At 34.3% G+C, this 23,529-nt stretch overlaps 1 protein-coding gene across 1 annotated transcript in view; it reads right to left on the bottom strand.

The window, feature by feature from the left end:
• Positions 1-23,529, bottom strand: part of LOC127835487 (uncharacterized) — a 199,048-nt gene that overhangs the window by 54,359 nt on the left and 121,160 nt on the right. The window contains exons 11-21 of the mRNA XM_052361930.1: positions 22,008-22,164; positions 20,254-20,345; positions 19,619-19,756; positions 18,817-18,974; positions 17,486-17,585; positions 15,744-15,819; positions 12,629-12,702; positions 12,170-12,292; positions 8,821-8,911; positions 8,200-8,324; positions 6,869-6,974 (exon numbers count right to left, since the gene is read on the bottom strand). Coding sequence (XP_052217890.1) covers positions 6,869-6,974; positions 8,200-8,324; positions 8,821-8,911; positions 12,170-12,292; positions 12,629-12,702; positions 15,744-15,819; positions 17,486-17,585; positions 18,817-18,974; positions 19,619-19,756; positions 20,254-20,345; positions 22,008-22,164 — 1,240 coding nt within the window. The remainder of the gene's footprint in view (positions 1-6,868; positions 6,975-8,199; positions 8,325-8,820; positions 8,912-12,169; positions 12,293-12,628; positions 12,703-15,743; positions 15,820-17,485; positions 17,586-18,816; positions 18,975-19,618; positions 19,757-20,253; positions 20,346-22,007; positions 22,165-23,529) is intronic.

Raw genomic sequence — 23,529 nt, 5'->3', positions numbered from 1 at the left:
TCCACTTCTGACTATGACCTCGGCTTTTTGGCTGCACGTTTGTGATTGTGCTCGACACAACATTTTATAGTAGTTAATTGTGTTACTTATTTCAAAATCTTTAAATTGTTAGGAAATATGAGAGCATACAATATCATTCTGACAATGAATTTGACAAGTAAGTATGGTATAGACGTTTATGGCAGCAATGTCATTTTATACCTGACACATATTGTAAATATAGAATAACGTTTGAGCAAAACTGTTTCAAATTTTTTGATTGCATACTAAAGCAAGAGAATAGACTGGCCCTTTTCGGATAATAAAGAGTTGTATTGCTACTTTTGACCCCAAGGAATTACCTTGATCTAAAAAGGTTCGTAGATTTATGTTGTTCTTTTATGCGTCAAACTGTCTCAACATACTAGGTGATCTATTTTATTTTCTTATTTTCACATCATTGACTTTCACTCAAACCTTTCCAAGCTAAATCAGAGTTATGCTATAAGGTAAAAAAAAAATATATGTTTGCATGTATTTCAATTCATTGAACTGTTTTTGAGCACACATTTTGTATTATTTTCTGTTACACTTGCAATCCAACTTAACCCATTATGAATGCCATCCAAAGTAAATAACTGTTTATGGTATCTTAATAGTAATATTTATTCTTAACTCAAATAATGGAAATTCCAAATGTCCACCCACTGCATTATGTTTTCTCTTTGTCATTATATGACCTTTTAGACCGAAGCCAGTCATGAGTCCATTATTATATGGCTTTCGTTGTATGTGTGTATATTGTTGAAAATATATTCTTATCTATTATAAAATTGTACATGAAGTATTTTTGTTGGTATGTGTAATTTAAATACAAACAAAAGTTCAGCAAAAACATAATTATAGAGATATTTGCTTTCATCATAATTCGGAGTCATTTATTATGATGCTGGTTCTTTCAATTGCATTTTAATAACTGGTAATTATACAAAAAAAGTATTTATAATTATGCTCATTTATTAAGATAAATTTCATTTTGATTATTGAAACGTGTGTAATATTCAGTGCATGTATTATGATGGTAATATGCTGTGTGTTTGGTCTTGTATTACTTAAGTGAAAGGTGATTGTAATAGCTTTAAAAGATTTGCTGTTATGTTCATATAAATTGCATTTTTAGAATTTGTTATTGCATTATCTTGACATATTATTTTAAATTGATTTTTGATGACTGATGATTGTATTATCAGCCTTGAATTTTATGCCCTCCTTCGAAGAAGAGGGGGTATATTGCTTTGCACATGTCGGTCTGTCGGTCGGTTTGTCCACCAGGTGGTTTCCGGATGATAACTCAAGAACGCTTGGGCCTAGGATCATGAAACTTCATAGGTACATTGATCATGACTCGCAGATGACCCGTATTGATTTTGAGGTCAATAGGTCAAAGGTCAAGGTCACAGTGACAAAAAACATATTCACACAATGGCTGTCACTACAACGAAGAGCCCATATGGGGGGCATGCATGTTTTACAAACAGCCCTTGTTATAAAAACAAGTGGAATGGCTTATACTACTCAAAATTTATGGTTTTGGTGATGTAGTTTGTAGCATTTAATTCAGTTATATGTTTTTTGTATAATGATTACCCGTACTTAAAGTATTGATGAATATATTGATGATTTTTTTTACGCAAAAAGAATGATAATACATAACTATTAAAACAAAACGTGAACATTTGGACTTTCCATGGTAACAGCTCACATTTAATGTGTTAATTCCATAAAAGTAAATTATCTTTAATTTTGTAACTTTTATGATGAATCAATTTGTGAAATTGTTTTAACCAATAAATGTTGTTATGCTGTATTTTCATTTGCAATACATGCTTTTGCAAGTTCAGCAAAACTCAAATAACGTGACTGTATACAATAACTTATTTAGTATTATTAATACCAATGTCGAAAGTCAAAACATTCATATAATAATGCCTGCTGTCGTAAGATGAATGATCTAAGGCGAAAGTCACCGAAAGAATTTTGGAAAATATTTAAATCGCGAAAACAATCAGCAACCGAAGATGATATTTTAAATGAAGAATTTAAAAACTATTTTAATACACTCATGTCTGGTGGCGACACGCAAACGAATGATGATTATTCAAACTTTATTAGCCAGTTTGATAATGACCAAGATATTGGATCGACATTTGAATGCCTATATAGCCCAATCTTGGACACAATTTAAAAAGCAATTAAGAAACTTGGTTTTAATAAATCATCATCGATTGACAATGTTCTGTATGAATATTTTAAGGTATGCGCACCACAAATAGTCCGCCCGCTTAACACATTTTTTAATCACATACTGAACTCAAAGTCATTTCCCCATGCTTGGGCTTCGGGCATGATTATCCCCATTCATTAAAAAGGTGACCAATCCGACCCAAATAATTATAGGGGGATTACACTAACAAGCTGTTTTTCTAAATTGTTCACTATAGTATTTAACGAGCGACTTAAATTATGGGCTGACGAAAATTCGGTTTTAACGGACGCTCAATTTGGATTTAAAAACAATTATGGCTGTATAGACTCAGTGTTTATTTTAAACTCGCTTATACAGAGACAAATATGTAATAAGAAAAAATTGTATTGCTGTTTTGTGGATTATCGTAAAGCATATGACTGCATAGATAGGAATAGACTGTGGTACAAACTAATACATTTAGGAATAGACGGAAAAGTATTATCGGTGCTCCGGTCTATGTACAGTGAAGTTAAACTTTGCGTAAAACATTTAGGAACATTGTCAAATTTTTTCAATAGCAACATTGGACTATTCCAGGGGGAGATCACCTCTCCGATCTGCTTATCTTTCTTTCTAAATGATATTGAGATGCACTTACAGGAAAATATAAATGCAGGTATAAATATTGACCAAATCGCTATTTTTTTATTACTATTCGCTGACGACGCAGTGCTCGTATCTGAATCCAAAGATGGACTGCACAATTCTCTCAATAGTCTTTATTCATATTGTCAAAAATGGAATTTAATAGTAAACATCGAAAAAACTAAAGTAATGATCTTTCAAAAAGGGGGAGGGTAGGTGCTACCGATAAATGGTTTTATAATAATCAAGAGGTAGAAATTGTTAACTCCTTCAACTACATAGGGGTTGTGTTTACCAGCGGCTGGTCATTCGCTTTAGCAATGAAAATACTTGCGGGGAAAGGATTGCGATCTTTACATGCGCTTATGTCTTTAATTAACAATAACAAAGTACCAATAAATATAATGTTTAACCTATTTGACGCGTATGTCCTATCAGTATTAAATTACTGCTCGGAAGTTTGGGGTTACGATCAAGGTGAAACTTTAGAAAGAGTACACAAAAAGTTTTGTAAATGGGTCCTTAATGTAAAACCCTCTACAAATACTCTTGCATTGTATAGCGAACTGGGTAGATTTCCACTGTATATCGAAAGATACATTAGAATTGTTAAATACTTTTTAAAAATACACACAGTCAAACAAGAAAATTGTATTTTAAATACCGTGTTAAACGAACAATTAAATAACATAAATGCTAACAATTTTCGTTCAAACTGGGCATCAAAAGTGCGTCTGATACTTTAATCCTCGGGCTTACATGAACTATGGATGTATCCGAACTCTGTTAAAATAGAAACATTCATCCCAAAGCTAAGAGTCCGACTTCGCGATATCTATATTAGCGATTGGCGATCAGGACTAGAAAACTCAACGTCTCTAGATGTATATAGAGAAATAAAACTTAATTTTGAAAAGTCAGCATATATTAGCTTGTTGGAAAATCCAAAAAACAGAAATGTATTGGCCAAATTATATTTATCATCCCACAAATTAAATATTGAAATCGGCCGTCATAATAATGTGCCTAGACAAGTTAGAAAATGCACCCTCTGTAACCTAAATGATATATAAGACGAGTTTTATTTTGTCCTAAAGTGCCCCATATATATCCATATTCGGAAAGAATATATTTCAAAATATTTCTATGCTCACACGAGTATGCTTAAATATGTTCTACTTATGCAAAGCGAAAATAAAACTACTTTAAAAAAGCTAGCAACATACTGCAAAAAAGCTTTCCAACTAAGAGAAACGTTAATATCTACAGTTTAATTATAAAATCGGTGATTTACACATCACTCAAAGTTTTCATACACCCAAATCGTTTTGAATATTCAGGTTTATGTATGCTTTTTGCTGTATGTGTTTTTATTTGCTTTTCAAATATTTAATGTATTGTATAATTGGTATGAAAGTAAGTTTGACCATACAAACCCTTGGATCATGTTTGTGTATTTTTTGTGCTGCTTCTCCTTTTATTTATTTTTCAAATACTTACTGTATTGTATAATTGTTACGAAAGTAATCTTGCAGCATACATACCCATGTATCATGTTTGTGTATGTTTATGTGCTGTTTGTATTTTTATTTGTTTATCAAATATTTAAAGTTTTGTGTAACTGCTATGAAAGTAATTTTGTCGCATACATACTCCTAGATCATCTAAATTTCTTTTTTCGCATAGATGGTCGACGCTGGGGTATGAAACAATTTAAATTAAATTGACTAGTGTATATAGATGGAGATTATACTTTTAAAACTAAGATTGCCCTCTAACTGATACTGTTTTAATATTTACTAAGGAGCAATATCCCTATAGACCAACTATAGTTTCGTTTTTCGTATAGGTGGTCAACAAAGGGGAAAGAACTATTATTAACACTAATACATTACTTATCTACAAGTAAGCGTAACACACTTCGACATATGATTTTCATTACAAACAGCTTTAAAGTTATCAGCATTTCTATCCGATAAGTATAAATTTCATTTAACTACGAATGAAAAATAACATTCAAATATAAAGTTGGATTATGCGGTTATATATGCCCATCATACGAATTCATATTCATGTATTTTTCCTTGTTAAAAAGACTCAAAGGTTTAAATGCATACAAAAAAAACGAGTAATATCTTCCATATGAAGATTTAAACAATAATTCTATTCACTAGTGCAACTTGTTGCAGAATAATACAATTAGTGCTGCAAGTATTAAATTACGTTTGAAATTATGTTATAACATTCTCACGAAAACACATTGACATGTTTACTCCTTATATTGTAAATTGATCTTTCTTCGAAATGAGTATATTTTTGTTTGTATTTACTTCATGCTGTTATTGTATACGATTGTAAATGACGATGAGCTTGTAATGATTAAGTCTGAATAAACGATTCTGATTCTGATATTATTCACTTACATTGTGGTATACGTCTTCCACAGAGCCCGTCTGTCTACATAATTGTTTTTGTCTGTGAACGTGACTATGTACATCTTGGACATTTTCTGAAATACAATTCATAACTTATTGTTATTTAATGTTTTTTAAAAACTGTTTATAGAAGTTCCTGTATCTACCTCATAAACATTGAATCTCAACAAAAACTCGATTGTGTCCAAGACACTGATAAGTCAAAACATGAATCAACACATACAAATAAACCAGTTAGTAAAATATTGTTTTTCTAAATTAAAACATCGTCTTTAAACATGCATATATTTCATACTTACTAGCACATTACAAAAGGCATAAATATACTTAAATTAGTTGAGCCAAAATTCCTCCCTTTAAAATCCCATAAAACTACCGGTGTAACCATTCAGCTGTAAATGTATGAGTGAAAATGACCAGTTCAAGAGCGGTAAAGTACACAACATTTCAGGACGTACCTATATAAACAGGTACAACTGTGCAAACAAACCGACAAACGTAGTTATAGAGCCACATACAAGTGCAATGCCTTATGCCCCAAACTTTGTGGGTTTGTAAAAAAGCTAATTATCAAACGTTATTTCCAACATTTGGCTATTCAGATACACATAGGAATTTCTACATAAATTAACATATTGGTAGATTTGTTTCAAATCTTCAGGATACTTAATATTGCAAATAATGAGGGGCATATACAAGATTATGCAAAATTCAGTAAACTCATTTGTTGTTATTTATTGTACAAGTTAAATGTTGGTAAGAATTACCCTTGCAAACAGGACCAGGTGTATTCGGCCTTCAAAGCTGACCACTGTACAGTCAGTTGATAGGGGAAGATCAAGAAGGGTCTCATCAATAATACAGCCGTTGAAGCGATCTGTATATATAAAATACATGTGTGTCCATACTTGATGTCATACAGCCATGATAATGAAATATTTATAATGGAAAGTTACACGCATACTTGCAATACATCATTCAACCCATGGATATGTAGACATAAATTAAGAAGCTTGAAATAGATTTTGTTCATATTTTATTTTTTTAATGTTTAAAAAAATAAAACTTAACTTCATCAAATTGTTTTGCATTTCATTAGAAAACCCTACATGACAGTTATTTGTATTTTGATTATTGTATCCAACCAAAAGGATATAGCACATCGGAGACTGTCAAATCATGCCCTGACTATTGATATCCTAGGAAATTTAAATATTTTTTCTATTTGAGTATTTATATGTTGGTTTAAAGGTGATATGGATTTGTTTAGTTTATAAATAAAGCTGAACAAGTAAAACACCTGTTACAATCATTTCAGTAAAACAGTTAAATTTACAAACCCACAATGAGCTATATTACAACCTACCCCATACGCCCTTTTGTTTCTTACTCTCCATTGCATCATTATCATCATAGTATGTAAGTTTCAAACCTTTCCTAAGACAGTGTCTGCACCTAAAAATGAATAAACTAAACCACAGTTCACTACATTCAGCCAAGCCCCACCCACCAGTGTCTTCCTCTTCATCCTCCTGCTCATCATCAGCACTTGGTGATGGACCTTTCCTGACAACAGTCTGCCCCGAAAATAGTGATATACAGCGAATGCGATTGTTGAACACGATGAATATATAGTCAGAGCCTGAAGTTCCCAACACTCGAGTCACCTGAACAGAAAAGCATACATATTGCCATGTTAGTTTCATAACCAAATATCATCAGGAAACAAGAAATGTGCTTGACAGAAACACGATGCCCCCTATTGCGGCGCTTTGTAGCCATATATTTGATCTTTGACCTTGAAGCATGATCTTGACCTTTCACCACTCAAAATGTGCAGCTCCATGAGATGCACATGCATGCCAAATATCAAGTTGCTATCTTCAATAATGCAAAAGTTATTGCAAAACTTTAACCAAGGTTAAAGTTTGGAAAACACACAATGAATGAATGAATGACTGACAGACAGACAGGCCAAAAACAATATACCCCTGATCTTTCGATCCGGGGGCATAAAAATATAGTAATGTACTATGTTATCAACAGATCAATTTTCATAATAAGTCAAAATTAAATCATGGTTTGATAAGTTAATATGGATTTATTTGGAATGGTAATAAGAAACAAATGTGTAAGTACTGAAGTGATGTTGAAAGAAGAGTTGGCAAAATTTTTAAAATCCTCTTAACCTGTTACTGAGGTTCAAAAACACAGGATAATCACTACGTGTATCCCGCATCTAAAAATTATGAAAGAATACAAATATTGGAACAGCAAACTTATTTAGTGTCAAAGAACAAACCATTTGGTACATTTCTTGAAAATTAGGGAATTGATTAGGCGTTTGTATGAAAAAATACCTTAACATTTCAAATAGTTGGGAAATCTCTTTCAGCATTTAAATAATATATTACATGTGTCACTTGTAAAACTGTGAAAACATAATTTGCGGAACGGAAAACTTCCAAAAAGGTCAGCTTTAAGTAGCAATTAAATTAAATTAAGCGGAGTAGCATAAGTACAAGTTGGCATAGGTACCAGAGGGCATAAATTCGGTTTTGCCTAAAATATTGTAAAAGCATGTGGCCTGGGGGGCATACGCCCCATATATTGCGACTGCCATATGAATAAACCCAAACTTTTAAAGTTTTAAACTGCATGTTAAACAGATCTGAATTTTAATAATTGAACTACAAGAATATCTTATGTTCCTCAACGTTTTTTTAACTACTCATTGAACTGACCGAAAATTTTACTACATGAATATTCCATTTTTATCAAGAGTTTAACAACTCATATAGAAAAAAAATTATCCACAGGAATTTCCCATTTCAAACAAGGGCTATTATGACTGCCGAAGTTGCTGCAAGGCAAGGTTAGATGAACACTCACATCACATGATATGATGGTCTTTGTCATCATGGTGTTGTACTCCTGAACGGACACTGGCAGCTCTTTCCTGAAGTCACGCAGTGTCATCTCTCTCAGATCCACAATGAACACTGTGAAATTTGGGCCTGAAATGTTGTTATCAAATTAAAAAGAACGGACTTTGCTCTTCCATTTATTAGAGTATACGTTATTTGGACCTATACTAATTCCTTGGTACACACACATTTTCTGTTATTTGCACCTAGCTAAAATTAATATTTGCAAACAGACTCAAATAGGCTGTATGATGTAGTTATGGTGTCTGCCTATCAATCAGGAGGTTGTGGGTTCGAGCCCCAATAGTTCCAGGAAACGGACTGGAGAGCGTTTCAAATAAGGCTTTCGATGCAATTGAGCTAAAATAAAATAGGTTTAAACTAAACTGGCTCAAGATTAAGGTGATTAGTATTCACCTGAAAATACAAAACCCTCAATTTACCAATGGCTATATAATTTAGCTTTTTTAAATCAAAACCTTTTTTTTGAAGTTTTGGTTACAGCAAAGAAAAGCTAAGAATTTCAGATGTTTATTCGAAACGATATATTTTCTGCTGCTCAACCTATTCCAATCACGTCTCTGACCTTGAGGTGGGTATGCATTGAACAACAAGATGACAATCAGCTCTGTACTGGTGGGAGAACCTACCACTCGAACAATACGTGAACAGCGCACCTGTTGATGAAAGAATTACACTAATTTAATTAGGTGAACAGATAAAATATTTGGATTTAAAATGCGAATGGGTAATAAAAAACCTTTGAGGAACTGTACAAATTATTAGCATTGTAATTTCTACAACTGTTGGAACATATTAGCATCTCATAATTCTTATATAATCAGCATTTTCTATCAAGTGATGATTTCAACAACATGAAAGAATAGTAACTTCAAAGAAGATTACCCTAATGTCCTGGGGTGCTCATCTAATGCACAATGGAACTGAACTGTTATGAATAAGTATCATTTGGATTAAGCCAAAAAGTGGTCGGAATAATGCAAAACAAAATCAAATGGGCATAATATATTGAAAGAGATGGCATGATCATAAATTCAGTATTTCAAGCTATTTGTTTCTAAGATGAAACACACATTTCTAAAGTACGATGGCAAGTGTAAAACGTTTAAAATCAATAAAATTAGTTCCTTAAATTTTCTATTAAATTGTTGAAATTAGAACAAAGTTATAGACCCTGTGCTGGTAATTTCTTAATGAGATTTTCTTGGATTGGCATTTAATTTAATTGTGGTTAATATGGGGATATTGAATGTCAGATCGATTACACTTTTTGTTAAGTAAGGGACTGATTCAATAAGCTCTTGTCAGAAATAATAACCCACATAGAATTCTCAAAAATTCACATGTTTCATTTTCAAACAATAATGTTACCGCTTTAAGAATAACAAAGGTTTATTGGAACAGTTTCAATGCTTCATCCTTTTGATACATAAAGAATACGTAATTTGAGAAAGATTGTCCGTTGGAGTTAAGAACATGATAAATAGGATGAACTTTCACTTTAGCATGTTTGCATAGTGCCCAAACAAAATAATGGTCTTATTATTACTTTCACATGTGAACTGAAACTTTGAAACAAAACTTAAGAATGCTGAGTTTAATATGTTTGTCCATGTTTTACTGCAATATAGATGTTTAGAAAATGCAAGTGTAATGATTATTTTATATTATTATTTAAATATGGTTTAGTTCGCAATTCAGTCAGTTATCAAACTAGGACATGGAACATTTTGGAATTTCAACGCAAATAAAAACAAAACTGCTAGTGCTTCTTAAATACGGATAGTACAAGTAAAAATATAAATTATTAACATCTTTATGAAATATTTGCCCCAAATCAAACCAGTGAGAAATCATTTTTCTAGATTTTATTTCCATTAAATAAAATGTACTCTGATTTTTCAGAACAATACATTAATGGGTGGGGAAATTGTTGACAAATTCAATTAAACGTACTAAGTATACTAAGGCTCCAGAGTTACTTTTGTTTATAAATATACTGTTTTGTTGTTGGTATAAAACTCAAAGAAAATAACTATCCCAAAAAATGGTAATCCGTTTACATTGATTATCTAGTGTTGATGAATGGTAACTAATGAAGAACTTTCTTACACTCATTTTATAAATGTAATGTCCTGATAGGACACTTAGTATGGAAGAAGGGATCACTACAAAACATCTCAATCCCAATGTTTTTATTATGGAAATACCAGAGTGAGCAGGTGTTTTGAATATTTGATTATGTCATTATGTTATCCGGCATGTAGTAATGGCTGGACAAACCTTGTAATTTGCTGTTGATGAGATAGGAAACCTTTTATAAGGTCACATTTATATTTACAAACAAGAGATGTCTTCGTCAGAAACACAATGCCCCCTACTGCACCGCTTTAAAATAAAATTTCTATTTATCATTTGGCAGGTATCAGGTATAGAAATAATCTCCCTTTAAAGCTTATTACTTCCCTTGGATTTTGTCCAATCCAATCGGGGGAGGGGGGGGGGGGGTCTGTAGACAGTCAAAAATGACAAAGTCAGACATCACTGACAAACAAGGCCTGTGGTTTATCAAAGAGATCATAGCCAGAGTTCATCATGTATCTATGGACATAAGTCCACAGGTATGTAATGAACACTACCATTCACAAATTAGTACAGGAAAGAAATGATAATTATATCATAAAAAAAAAAAATTGACAAATCAATCATTTGAGTTATAAATAATCAAAATAAAAAATGTGTACAGTAACTGTGAAAAGAACTTAAATTCTTGGTAAGGAAATATATAATATGAGATTTATAATTATATAAATTACTTCGCTTGAAAATAATTGTCTCTAACAAATCTCTATTTTTAGTAGCAAATAATTAAAAGCCACTACCGTGACTGTAGATTCACCACTCAAAATGTGCAGCTCCATGAGATACACATGCATGCCAAATATGAAGTTGCAATATTCAATATTAAATAATAATTATCTCCCTTTAAAGCTTATTACTTCCCTTGGATTTGTATTTTTGACCTTAGACCTTGAAGGATGACTTTGACCTTGACCTTCTACCACGATGTGTTTGTCAGAAACACAATGCCGCCTACTGCGCCGCTTTGATTAATTTAACAAAAATATATACGTTGGCAGGTCAGATAATAATGTCCATTTAAAGCATATAACTTCCCTTGGATTTTTTTTTTCGACCCTAGCCCTTGAAGGATGATGTTCACCTTAAAATTTTACCACTCAAAATGAGCAGCTCCATGAGATACACATGCATGCCAAAAATCAAGTTGCTATCTTCAATATTTAAAAAGTTATGGTCAATGTTAAAGTTTTTTTCGGACGGACGGACAGACTGACATACTGACTGACGGACAGTTCAACTGTTATATGCCACCCTACCTGGGGCATAAAAAGATGAACAGAAATAATGAAACTCCAGAAATATTTAAAGTTAAAATATTTTTTTAATTTGTTCGTTTATTAATGTAATTCTTCTTCGATGCTTGCATAAATTATGTAAATAATTAAATTTTTGATTCTTCAGTTGTGGTATTATGTTCAAAATTTCATTTTTGATTCCTATCAGAAGAAATGTAATGTTCAAAGCTTCATGTTTTCTCCACACAAAAGTGATTTATGTTCAGACCTTTATTTTTATGCTTGAAGTAGTGATGTTATGTTTACAATTGATGTTTGATGAAGAGATGAAATTTTCAGAATTTTATTTAAGATGCTTCTTTAATTGATGTGATGTTCAAAACTTTAATTCACATACTTTGAAGGAGAACCATCATGTTTATATGAGTATTATTGCCGCTTATGAAATTGATGTCATGTTTCGGTTGTTCATGAAGGGATAATGTGTTCTTACAACAGAGTATAATTCATGGTGAAGTGAACAGATTGTTAATCCACCTTGACAGGTTTGTACAGTTTGGTATAGTAGGCAGAAAGCTGTTGTGTCTCTGAATGGCGGTACACGATATGGAACATGGCGCCTGTCTCAGCTATCACTCCACGTGGTGTGAATATCTGGATCTGGAAAGTAATGGGTAAATTGTAGAACATAGAAAAACTGATGTTTCATTGACTATGTTAAGAATTGTCAAAAGATCATCGTTTGTGGTTGTGAATTTTAGAAGAGAACCTGACATAAAATGAAACCTTGACTTAACATTTAAACAGATTATGAAAACAAAAATATCACGATTGAAAGTAATAGTATATTCAACAATTCAACAATCACGATGGCATGTCAAAGTATATTCAACAGTTCAACTCCACTCAATGACTAAAAATGCAATCAGCAGAAAGCATTCATAGGCCACATAAAAATACAAGAGTTACAACACTTCACTAGAGTTAAACACTTACAATCATTTCCTCTTGATCGTTTATTTCCTCATACCAAGGGTCTCCCAGCTGCATGTTATCTAAAGTGTTCTGATCTGCAAAAAAGTGAAACCATTTAAACCAATTAAGATGGCGACTAAGACAACTGTGTTTTGATATTATACATAGATCAAAACATGTAAACTGAATTAGGAAGGATTTTCAGAAGTCAAAACACAAAATGTTCTTTTCATATTTGTGAAAAACACTTGTTAATTTTATGCAAGAAAATACAGAGAAAATATCTGACAATGTACCACCTCAAGCTATTCTTGGGGAAAAAAAATACTAATTGTTGTTTATGTGCATATTTATTATAATTGTTAAGGTGTCTGGACCAATTATTATGGTTCATCAGTAGAGATTTGTATATACTTCTCATTTTATTTTCTATAGTAAACTGTCAATTGGTTCACAAAGACAAATAATTTTGTTCAGATTCTGTAAAAAGAAAATTATGAATAAACCTTTTATCATAGAACCAGCATATGCCATCAAAACACATTAAAGGGGCCTTTTCACAGATTTTGGCATGTATTGAATTTTTTCATTACATGCAATATATTGATAAATGTAAACATTGGATCTAAAAAGCTCCAGTAAAAAAAAAACAATAACACAATTAACAAGAGCTGGTTCTGGGGGGGGGGGGGGCTGAGTGGAGTGCATTGCGGTATGTCAGGTAAGTGTTGTTTTGTCAAACTTTAACATAGATTTATCAATAATATGCATATTCTAAGTATAAAAGGGGCCATAATTCTGTCAAAATGCTTGATACAGTTGTCTGCTCTTGTTTATAGGTTGGAGTCATGTTGGTAAACAAGTATGCAAAATATGAAAGCAATATGTCAAGGGACACAGGAAATATTTGGGGTACATGTAGTATGCAAACTTAAACATAGATTTATCAATAATATGCATATTCTAAGTATAAAAGGGGCAATAATTCTGTCAAAATGCTTGATACAGTTGTCTGCTCTTGTTTATAGGTTGGGGTCATGATAGTTAACAAGTATGCAAAATATGAAAGCAATATGTCAAGGGACACAGGAAATATTTGGGGTAGTACGCAAACTTTAACATAGATTTATCAATAATATGCATATTCTTAGTATAAAAGGGACCATAATTCTGTCAAAATGCTTCATACAGTTGTCTGCTCTTGTTTATAGGTTGGGGTCATGTTGGTTAACAAGTATGCAAAATATGAAAGCAATATGTCAAGGGACATTGAATATATTTGGGGTAGTACGCAAACTTTAACATTTGCACGCAAACGCCAACGCCAACGCACACGCCGACGCCGGGTTGAGTAGGATCTTCACTATATATATTTCATATATAATAGTCAAGCTAAAAAAAGAAAAAAACAAGAGCTGTCTCCATCCGAAGACATACGCCGCCGAAAAACGCTTGTTTGAAAGCTAAACGCAGATTTCGGAGCCTAAAAGCGGACCCTAAGTTCAAGGTCAAGGTCAAAGGGGTCAAAATTTGTGTGCGTATAGAAAGGCCTTGTCCACATACACATGCATGCCAAATATGAAGGATACATCTGAAGCGACATAAAAGTTATGAGAATTTGTCGAAACCTTAACGCAAATTTTGAAACCTAAACGCGGGATCCTAAGTTTAAGGTCAAGGTCACAGGGGTCAACATTTTTGTGCCTATGGAAAGGCCTTGTCCATATACACATGCATACCAAATATGAAGGATACATCTAAAGCAACATAAAAGTTATGAGCATTTGTCAAAAAACCTAAACGCAGAGTTTGAAACCTAAACGCGGACCCTAAGTTCAAGGTCAAGGTCACAGAGGTCAAAATGTGTGTACGTGTGGAAAGGCCTTGTCCATATACACATGCATATCAAATATGAAGGTTATATCTCAAGGGACATAGAAGTTATGAGCATTTTTCAAAACCTAAACGCAGATTTCCAAACCTAAACGCGGAACCTAAGTTCAAGGTCAAGGTCACAGGGGTCAAAATTTGTGTGCATATGGAAAAGCATAGAAGTTATGAGCATTTTTCGAAACCTAAACGCAGATTTCAAAACCTAAACACGGACCCTAAGTTCAAGGTCAAGGTCACAGGGGTCAATTTTTTGTGCGTATGGAAAGGCCTTGTCCATTTACACATGCATACCAAATATGAAGGCTATATCTCCAGGAACATAGAAGTTATGAGCATTTTTCAAAACCTAAACACAGATTTTGAAACCTAAACGCGGACCCTAAGTTCAAGGTCAAGGTCACAGGGGTCAAAATTTGTGTGTGTATGGAAAAGCCTTGTCCATATACACATGCATACCAAATATGAAGAATATAGCTCAAGGGACATAGAAGTTATGAGCTGTTTTGGAAACCTAAACGCAGATTTTGAAACCTAAACGCGGACCCTGAGTTCAAGGTCAAGGTTACAGGGGTCAAAATTTGTATGCGCATGGAAAGGCCTTGTCCATATACACATGCATGCCAAATATGAGCATTTTTCGAAACCTAAACGCAAAGTGTGACGGACAGACGGACGGACAGTCCGATCACTATATGCCCTCCTTCAGGGGCATAAAAAGTAACCCTCAACTGGGCTCGAACCACTGACCCCTGGAGTCCTGGAGTAAAAAGTCTACCGCTTAGACCACTCGGCCATCCATGCTCACACAATGAGGGATGTATTTTATACTTTATATAAGCAAACCTCGTAGTATCACAAAATATAATGACAACAACAGAATTCTCCTAATTGTTCAATTGTTTCGCGTTGCAACGCTTTATAATTTAAAGGTTTTTAAATAGTCAAAAGATGCATATAATGGATATTTTAGAGCATGGTAAATGATCAGTATAACTGTTTCCTCACAAATATCATAACTAAAACGAATATTTGCGAATCTGAAACAACTTTTTTTTATTTTGTCAATTTACCAATACGTGAAAAGGCCCTTTAAAGACTTGATACCAATACTTTTAAATAATGAATTTAGATTTTGTTTGCATCACAAATTCAAAAAAAACGATCCGGGAGTAGGGCATAACTTTAGTATTGGCTGAAAAATTGAAACCAAACATAATTGATGTAAGGCTAATATAGTTCTCACATTTCTGTCTCTCTGCTGCCAGCTCCTGTCTGGTCCTTGGTTTCTTCCCTGGCTGGGGCTGATCAGTGAAAATCACCTGAGACAAAAACAACCACATGGGCCCCATATGCAACAAGATGCGTTTGTGAAACAGAATGTCCCCCTATATGACGTTTGACCTTGAAGGATGACCTTGACCCTTCACCACTCAAAATGTGCAGCTCCATGAGAAACACATGCATTTCAAATATAAAATTGCTAGCTTCAATATTGCAGAAGTGACATTACATGAGCAATTTTGACCCATATATTTGACCTTGAAGGATGACCTCGACCTTGACCTTTCACCACTCAAAATGTGCAGCTCCATGCGATACACATGCATGCCAAATATCAAGTTGCTATCTTCAATATTGCAAAAGTATTCATAAAATACGCGATTTGGGCCACATATATTTGACCTCTGACCTTGAAGGATGACCTTGACCTTGACCGTTCACCACTCAAAATGTGCAGCTCCATGAGATACACATGCATGCCCAATATCAAGTTGCTATCTTCAATATTGCAAAAGTATTCATAAAATAAGCGATTTGGGCCACATATATTTGACCTCTGACCTTGAAGGATGACCTTGACCTTGACCTTGCACCACTCAAAATGTGCAGCTCCATGAGATACACATGCATGCCAAATATCAAGTTGCTATCTTCAATATTGCAAAAGTATTCATAAAATGAGCGATTTTGGCCACATATATTTGACCTCTGACCTTGAAGGATGACCTTGACCTTGACCTTTCACCACTCAAAATGTGCAGCTCCATGAGATACACATGCATGCCAAATATCAAGTTGCTATATTCAATATAGCAAAAGTTATTGCAAAATGTTAAAGTTGGCGCAAACAGACCATCCAACAGACCAACCAACATACCAACCAACCAACAAACAGGGCAAAAACAATATGTTCCCCACTACTATAGTGGGGGACATAAAATCACTAATACCTGGGTCCATATGCACAAACACCATTACGTGGGCTACGTATTCACAAACACTTCTCAGACTTTCCCTAGTCTACAAAAAGAATATATTTACAAGTGAATTGTTCTTAAATTGCTTAAATGTCAAATAGTACTTGTTATTTATCATTTCTAATGATATTTCATGTGAAGACAATTTAAATAAACACATGCAATATGAAAATAATGAAGATCTACTGTATTTACACAATCAAAGATGTATTTTTTATTTGTCCTGTCCCCCTATTCACCAAACAATTCTTAGACTTTAGGCTTAGAATACAGAATATTCTTTAAATTGAAATATTAAATAATCCCTTTAATTTTAAGTTTTACTAAGCATTAATCACAATTTCACATTAATCAATATTAGTTGACAAATTTCTTATTTTCAGACATTTTCTTACTGAGTGGTAACCTGCACATATTCAAAGTCAGAAGAGCTTTTTCTTGAATTAAGCCCATTCTTAATTCTTAAGTCTAAGAATGGGTTCGTGAATACAGGAGCTGATGTACATTTGTTTTTAAGTCAAACAGAGTAGGTTTGTTAATATAGAACCTGAATTGATTTTGTTTTAAAGTATTGGTTCAAAAAAGCAATGACATTGTTTACATGTTTTGGTAATCATGCTACCCACACTAAGGGATAACTTTCATTCAAAGTACACACTACGTAATTGTGAATACAATATAAATGGTGTAATTTTTACTCCAGTGGGTGCTTCTTTGAGTTACCTACCTTGGGTTTATCTGAATCTGATTCCTTGTACATAACCTTGGACGTCTCCAGTTTGTATTTCCGTGATGGGATAAATGAACGAAACGAGGACTTGTATTTACTGAAATGTTAAATGTTTGATTACTGGCAAGTGGTAAGGATTCTCCCAACAAATTATAAATTTGTTTAATAGCGCAAGGAAGAAAGTGAAAAATTATGATAGTATTTACAAAATGAAAGTTAATACAGTATTCTTTTGTTCAGAATCTATGAATTTGGCTATATAAAAGTACAGGTACAGGTAATTCCTAAGGCTTAACTGGGTCATAACATTGCCATTATGCAGTACACTTGAGCACAAAATCTACAGATACACTTGAACACAAGAGCCACCGATTCACTTGAACACAAGAGCCACAGATTCAATTGAACACAAGAGCCACATGTTTACTTGAACACGAGCCACATATTCAATTTAACACAAAAGCCTCAGGTTCCATTGAACACAAGAGCCACATGTACACTTAAGCACAAGAGCCACAGATATACATGAACACAAGAGCCAAAGATACACTTGAACACAAGAGCAATATATACACGTGAATACAAGAGCCAAAGATACACTTGAACACAACAGCCACAGATACACTTGAACACAAGAGCAACATATACACTTGAACACAAAAGCCACAGATACACTTGAACATAAGAACCACAGATACACTAGAACACAAGAGCCAAAGATACACTTGAACACAAGAGCCACATGTACACTTAAACACAAGAGCCACATATACATTTGAACAAAAGACCCACATATACACTTGAACACAAGAGCTATATATACACTTGAATACAAGAGCCACAGATACACCTGAACACAAGAGATGCAGATACACTTGAACACAAAAGCCAAATAAACAATTTGAACACAAGAGCCAAAGATATTCTTTAACAATAAGAGCCACAGATACACTTGAACACATGAGCCAAAGGTGGCATAACATGACATAAGAATAGCCTTCCTTGTCCATGTTTGACAAATTCATAATGTTGCCTTTTTCACTGTACAGTGTACTGTAACCACATAGAGATTTAATGCAAATTTTGAATCATTATTAAAATATAGCATACAATTGTAAAGCCTTCTAGCAGAGCTGCAAAAGTAACCGTTTATTCAACTTGAATATTTTTTTTTAGGAAACTGCATTCAAATGCAAAACATGACCATGCTGTTTGAAATATCATCACCTAGTGGTGTTCTTGTATTTATTTGCTTGTACTATTGGTTAAGAAAGCGGTGGGAAACAATACATAATATTAACCCATATTCTACAAGTTAGACTTCTCACCTGTTGTACTTCCACTTATACAGGAAGCCTTTCTGGTCTACTGTTACCAAGGCGTTGAGGTTCTCCACAAAGCACATGTAGATGATTCCCTTCTTGTGTTGCCGTAGCAACTCGCCTTCCACATTGTTGCCTATAGTATTGATATCTGTTGCTTCATCCTGAAAACAAATACAAACTTTATGATTGGCTGAAAAATTGTTTTTTTATATCTTTATTATCAAGTCTACATCAAAGTTTTTCAATTTAAATTTTGACATTCCAAACGTTTGTTATTTCTTACAAATCAAATAATTGTGTTACCTAGTTAATTCAAAACATACAAATGTTACAAAGGAAAATTAATGTCCACACAGATCTGCGGGTTAATTGACACGTAAACAACAACTGGAAATGTTTCTTCCGTACCTTTCTGAACAAGTGATTTATATCTCCTGTCTGATATAAGTGTTTTTTCCCTTTTTACTTTGCAACAAATTAGAGATAACCCATTCATGAATAAATTCATAAGTCAAATGAGTCTTTGAATTTTCTATGGTTTTAATGAAAAGAACATAAAGCATACCACTCTAGTTAAAAAAGGTACATTCTTTAAGCAGGACTCAGCAATTCAATAGAATAAAATACAGATAAGTCTTCAGATGTTAAAGAGTTTTACTGTCAGGTGTAAAAGAGTTTCATTGACAAAAGAACACGGAATATATCACTATAATCTGTCAAAGCCGGTATATCAGAAGGACCGGAACCATTTCAAAATCGTGTTAAATTTATCCAATTAGTTTTACAACAAGTTCATAATGCATACCACTCTAGTCAGTAGTGGCCGGTAAATTCTAGGGGTGTCATTGACATTGTCTGTCTGTTCAGGGTTAATGTTCTTGATGGCATCCTGGATGTTACACTTCAGCAGGTCCCCGTTGTCTAGGCTTACCATTATGTCATTCTAGAAAGCATACCATCATGATCTGATATGAGATATCATTTAAAAGCACACACACATTTAAAAATTATAGAAAGTTTCGATTTGAATGAGCCTTATACTTATTAAGGCATATAATACTATTTTAATATGATGTTTATTTGTGGCATACTCAATTGTCTTTACAAGCGGAGTTTACTTTTACGCCCTATAGTTAATTGTGGATAATCAATATGGAATTTAATGAGCCATACATTTATTTAGGCATATAATAGTATTTTTATAAAGCAATGTTTATTTGTGGCATACACAGTTATCTTTACAAGCGGAGTTTACTTTTTTGCCCTTCAGTCAATTGTGGACAATGAATATGGATTTTAATAAGCCATAGGCTTATTTGAGCATATAATAATATTTTAATAAAACAATGTTTATTTGTCGCATGCTCAATTATCTTTACAAGTAGAGCTTACTGTTTGACCTAATGGCAATGGTGGATAATCATTAAGTAGCACACAAACCTGTGAGCCAAGAAATGACAATGAAGGAAAGAACAGCGCCCTCTGTGGGACCAGCACTTCCTCTTCTTGGGCACCTTCTTCTGCTAGCGGCCCTATAAGAGTGTAGAAATTAACATGGGACTTAATCAAACGTCAAAAGAAGTGAATTCCAACACATTAGATTAGCATGAGCATGAGCTTAAGGGTTTTTTATGCAGATTTTTTACAAAATAACTTTTTGAGGACATGAAATTCGTGGATTGCTTATTTTGCGTAAAAAAAAATGTCAGTCTTTTTCCAATTTGTTTGAAATACATTTACACTGTTGGAAGAGTGGTCACATGCAGGATGTGGGCCCTAATGTTAATCACATGCCAATTAACTACTCTATTGACTGTAATGATGTGAAAGCAACTGGCCCTTTTTATTGCATGCCTATTAAGGAGTGCATTGTTATGATAAGTTGATTAGTGGGACTTAATGACCGTTAACCAGTAATTGAAGCGACCAAGCCATTTGCAACTTGTCTTATTTAATAAAAATAATAACAATAATGACAATAGTGGCAAAAAGTTAACTTTATTAGAGAAGGTGCAAATATAATTGGTTATAATTAATATAATTGGCATAAGTGTTTTATAAAATAAACACTGATCTTTACTATTCTTCCCTAACATAGTCAACACTATTGATACAGCTTTACTGCATTAGCGCATTACAGGAAATGTAAAGTGTCAGTTAAGTTCACACTGTTATGTACTTCCCTTTGTAAAATATCTTAAAGTATCGAGATTAAGAAACAAATGCAGGATGTGTGCGTGGATTAATATATTTCATGCCTAAGGTAATTCAAACCTTCAGATGATTCTTAAAACATTTAAACATGGGGCATAAGTATGTGTTGCCATATTAAATGTGTTGATCAGTCAAACAAAATCGTCCAAAAGGAATGTCCCACGATTTATGATGATTTCACCGTTCACGATATTAAAAACAATCATAGTGGTTGACAAAAGGATTTATTTCACTTACTTTATCCGTATTTCAAAACTTAAAATAACAAGGGCTGTTTGTAAAACATGCATGCCCCCCATATGGGCTGTCAGTTGTAGTGGCAGCCATTGTGTGAATACCGTTTTTGTCACTGTGACCTTGACCTTTGACCTAGTGACCTGAAAATCAATAGGGGTCATCTGCCAGTGATGATCAATGTACCTATGAAGTTTCATGATCCTAGGCCTAATTATTCTTGAGTCATCATAAGGAAACCATTTTACTGTTTTGAGTCACTGTGACCTTGACCTTTGACCTTGTGACCTGAAAATCAATAGGGGTCATCTGCCAGTCATGATCAATCTACCTATGAAGTTTCATGATCCTAGGCCTAAGCGTTCTTGAGTTATCATCCGGAAACCATTTTACTATTTCGATTCACTGTGACCTTGACCTTTGACCTAGTGACATGAAAATCAATAGCAGTCATCTGCCGGTCATGATCAATGTATCTATGAAGTTTCATGATCCTAGGCCTAAGCGTTCTTGAGTTATCATCCGGAAACCATCTGGTGGACGGACGGACGGACCGACCGACGAACCGACATAAGCAAAACAAGGGGGGCATAAAAACAAACATTATTTTTCAGACTATACCTTATATTTACCAAGTCAAAAAAGCAAAGATAACATACTGCACAATATAACCCAACTACCCTTATGTGACCATAGTTACCATAAAACCCAATACCCGAAAAAATAAAGTCCACCAATCCACCAACCCTGCTGAAAGTGGAAGTCCCCCCTCTTAGTGTCCAGGGTCATAAGCACCTCTAACTGGTTGGGGTAGATGCCGTTGACATCTGCAGGCAGCTCCAGTTTCTGACCAGCAGCAAAACTCACTGGGCCGTTCAGCAATGAGAGAACCTGCAGTCTGCCCTAAACAGAAATAAGGTACTTATGTATACACATAGTGCAGCAAAACTTACCGGCCCATTCAGCACTGTGAGAACCTGCAGTCTGCCCTGAACAGAAATAAGGTACTTAAGTATACACGAAGTGCAGCAAAACTCACAGACCCATTTAGTACTGTGAGAACCTGCAGTCTGCCCTGAACAGAAATATGGTACCTATGTATACACGTAGTGCAGCAAAACTCACCAGCCCATTCAGCACTGTGAGAACCTGCAGTCTGCCCTGAACAGAAATATGGTACCTAAGTATACATGTAGTGCAGCAAAACTCACCGGCCCATTCAGCACTGTGAGAACCTGCAGTCTGCCCTGAACAGAAATATGGTACCTTAGTATACATGTAGTGCAGCAAAACTTACAGACCCATTCAGCACTGTGAGAACCTGCAGTCTGCCCTGAACAGAAATAAGGTACTTAAGTATACACGTAGTGCAGCAAAACTTACCGGCCCATTCAGCACTGTGAGAACCTGCAGTCTGCCCTGAACAGAAATATGGTACTTAAAGGGATCTTTTCACGGTTTGGTTAATTGACAAAATTGAAAAAAGTTGTTTCGGATTCGCAAATTTTCGTTTTAGTTATGATATTTGTGAGGAAACAGTATTACTGAACATTTACCGTAGTCCAATAAAGCCATTATATGTATCTTTTGACGATTTGAAAACCTAAAAATTATAAAGCGTTGCAACGCGAAACGATTGAATAATTTGGAGAGTTCTGTTGTTGTCGTTTAAATTTACGAAGCTACGAAGATTGCTTATATAAGGTATAAAATACTCAAACTGTGTATACCCGGCGGATTAGCCGAGAGGGCTAATGCGTTTTTACTTCAGACTAACTCCAGGACTCCAAGGGTCACTGGTTCGAGCCCTGGTACCGGCTACTTTTTTTCCCTTTTTTTAATTGTATTCTTGATTTTTTACTGGAGCTTTTAAGATCCAATGTTTACATTTATCAATATAAAGCATTTAATGACAAACTTCAAAATATGCCAAAATCTGTGAAAAGGCCCCTTTAAGTATACACATAGTGCAGCAAACCTCACCGGCCCATTCAGCACAGTGAGAACCTGCAGTCTGCCGTGAACAGAAATAAGGTACCTATGTATACATGTAGTGCAGCAAAACTCACTGGCCCATTCAGCACTGTGAGAACCTGCAGTCTGCCCTGAACAGAAATAAGGTACTTAAGTATACACGTAGTGCAGCAAAACTCACCGGCCCATTCGGCCCTGTGAGAACCAGCAGTCTGCCCTGAACAGAAATAAGGTACTTAAGTATACACGTAGTGCAGCAAAACTTACCGACCCATTCGGCCCTGTGAGAACCTG

This window comes from Dreissena polymorpha, chromosome 6 (genome assembly GCF_020536995.1).
Source record: "Dreissena polymorpha isolate Duluth1 chromosome 6, UMN_Dpol_1.0, whole genome shotgun sequence".
In the NCBI taxonomy this organism is placed as follows: domain Eukaryota; kingdom Metazoa; phylum Mollusca; class Bivalvia; order Myida; family Dreissenidae; genus Dreissena; species Dreissena polymorpha.
The sequence above is the reverse complement of the archived record's forward strand: the minus strand, read 5'-3'. Positions and strand labels throughout refer to the sequence as shown.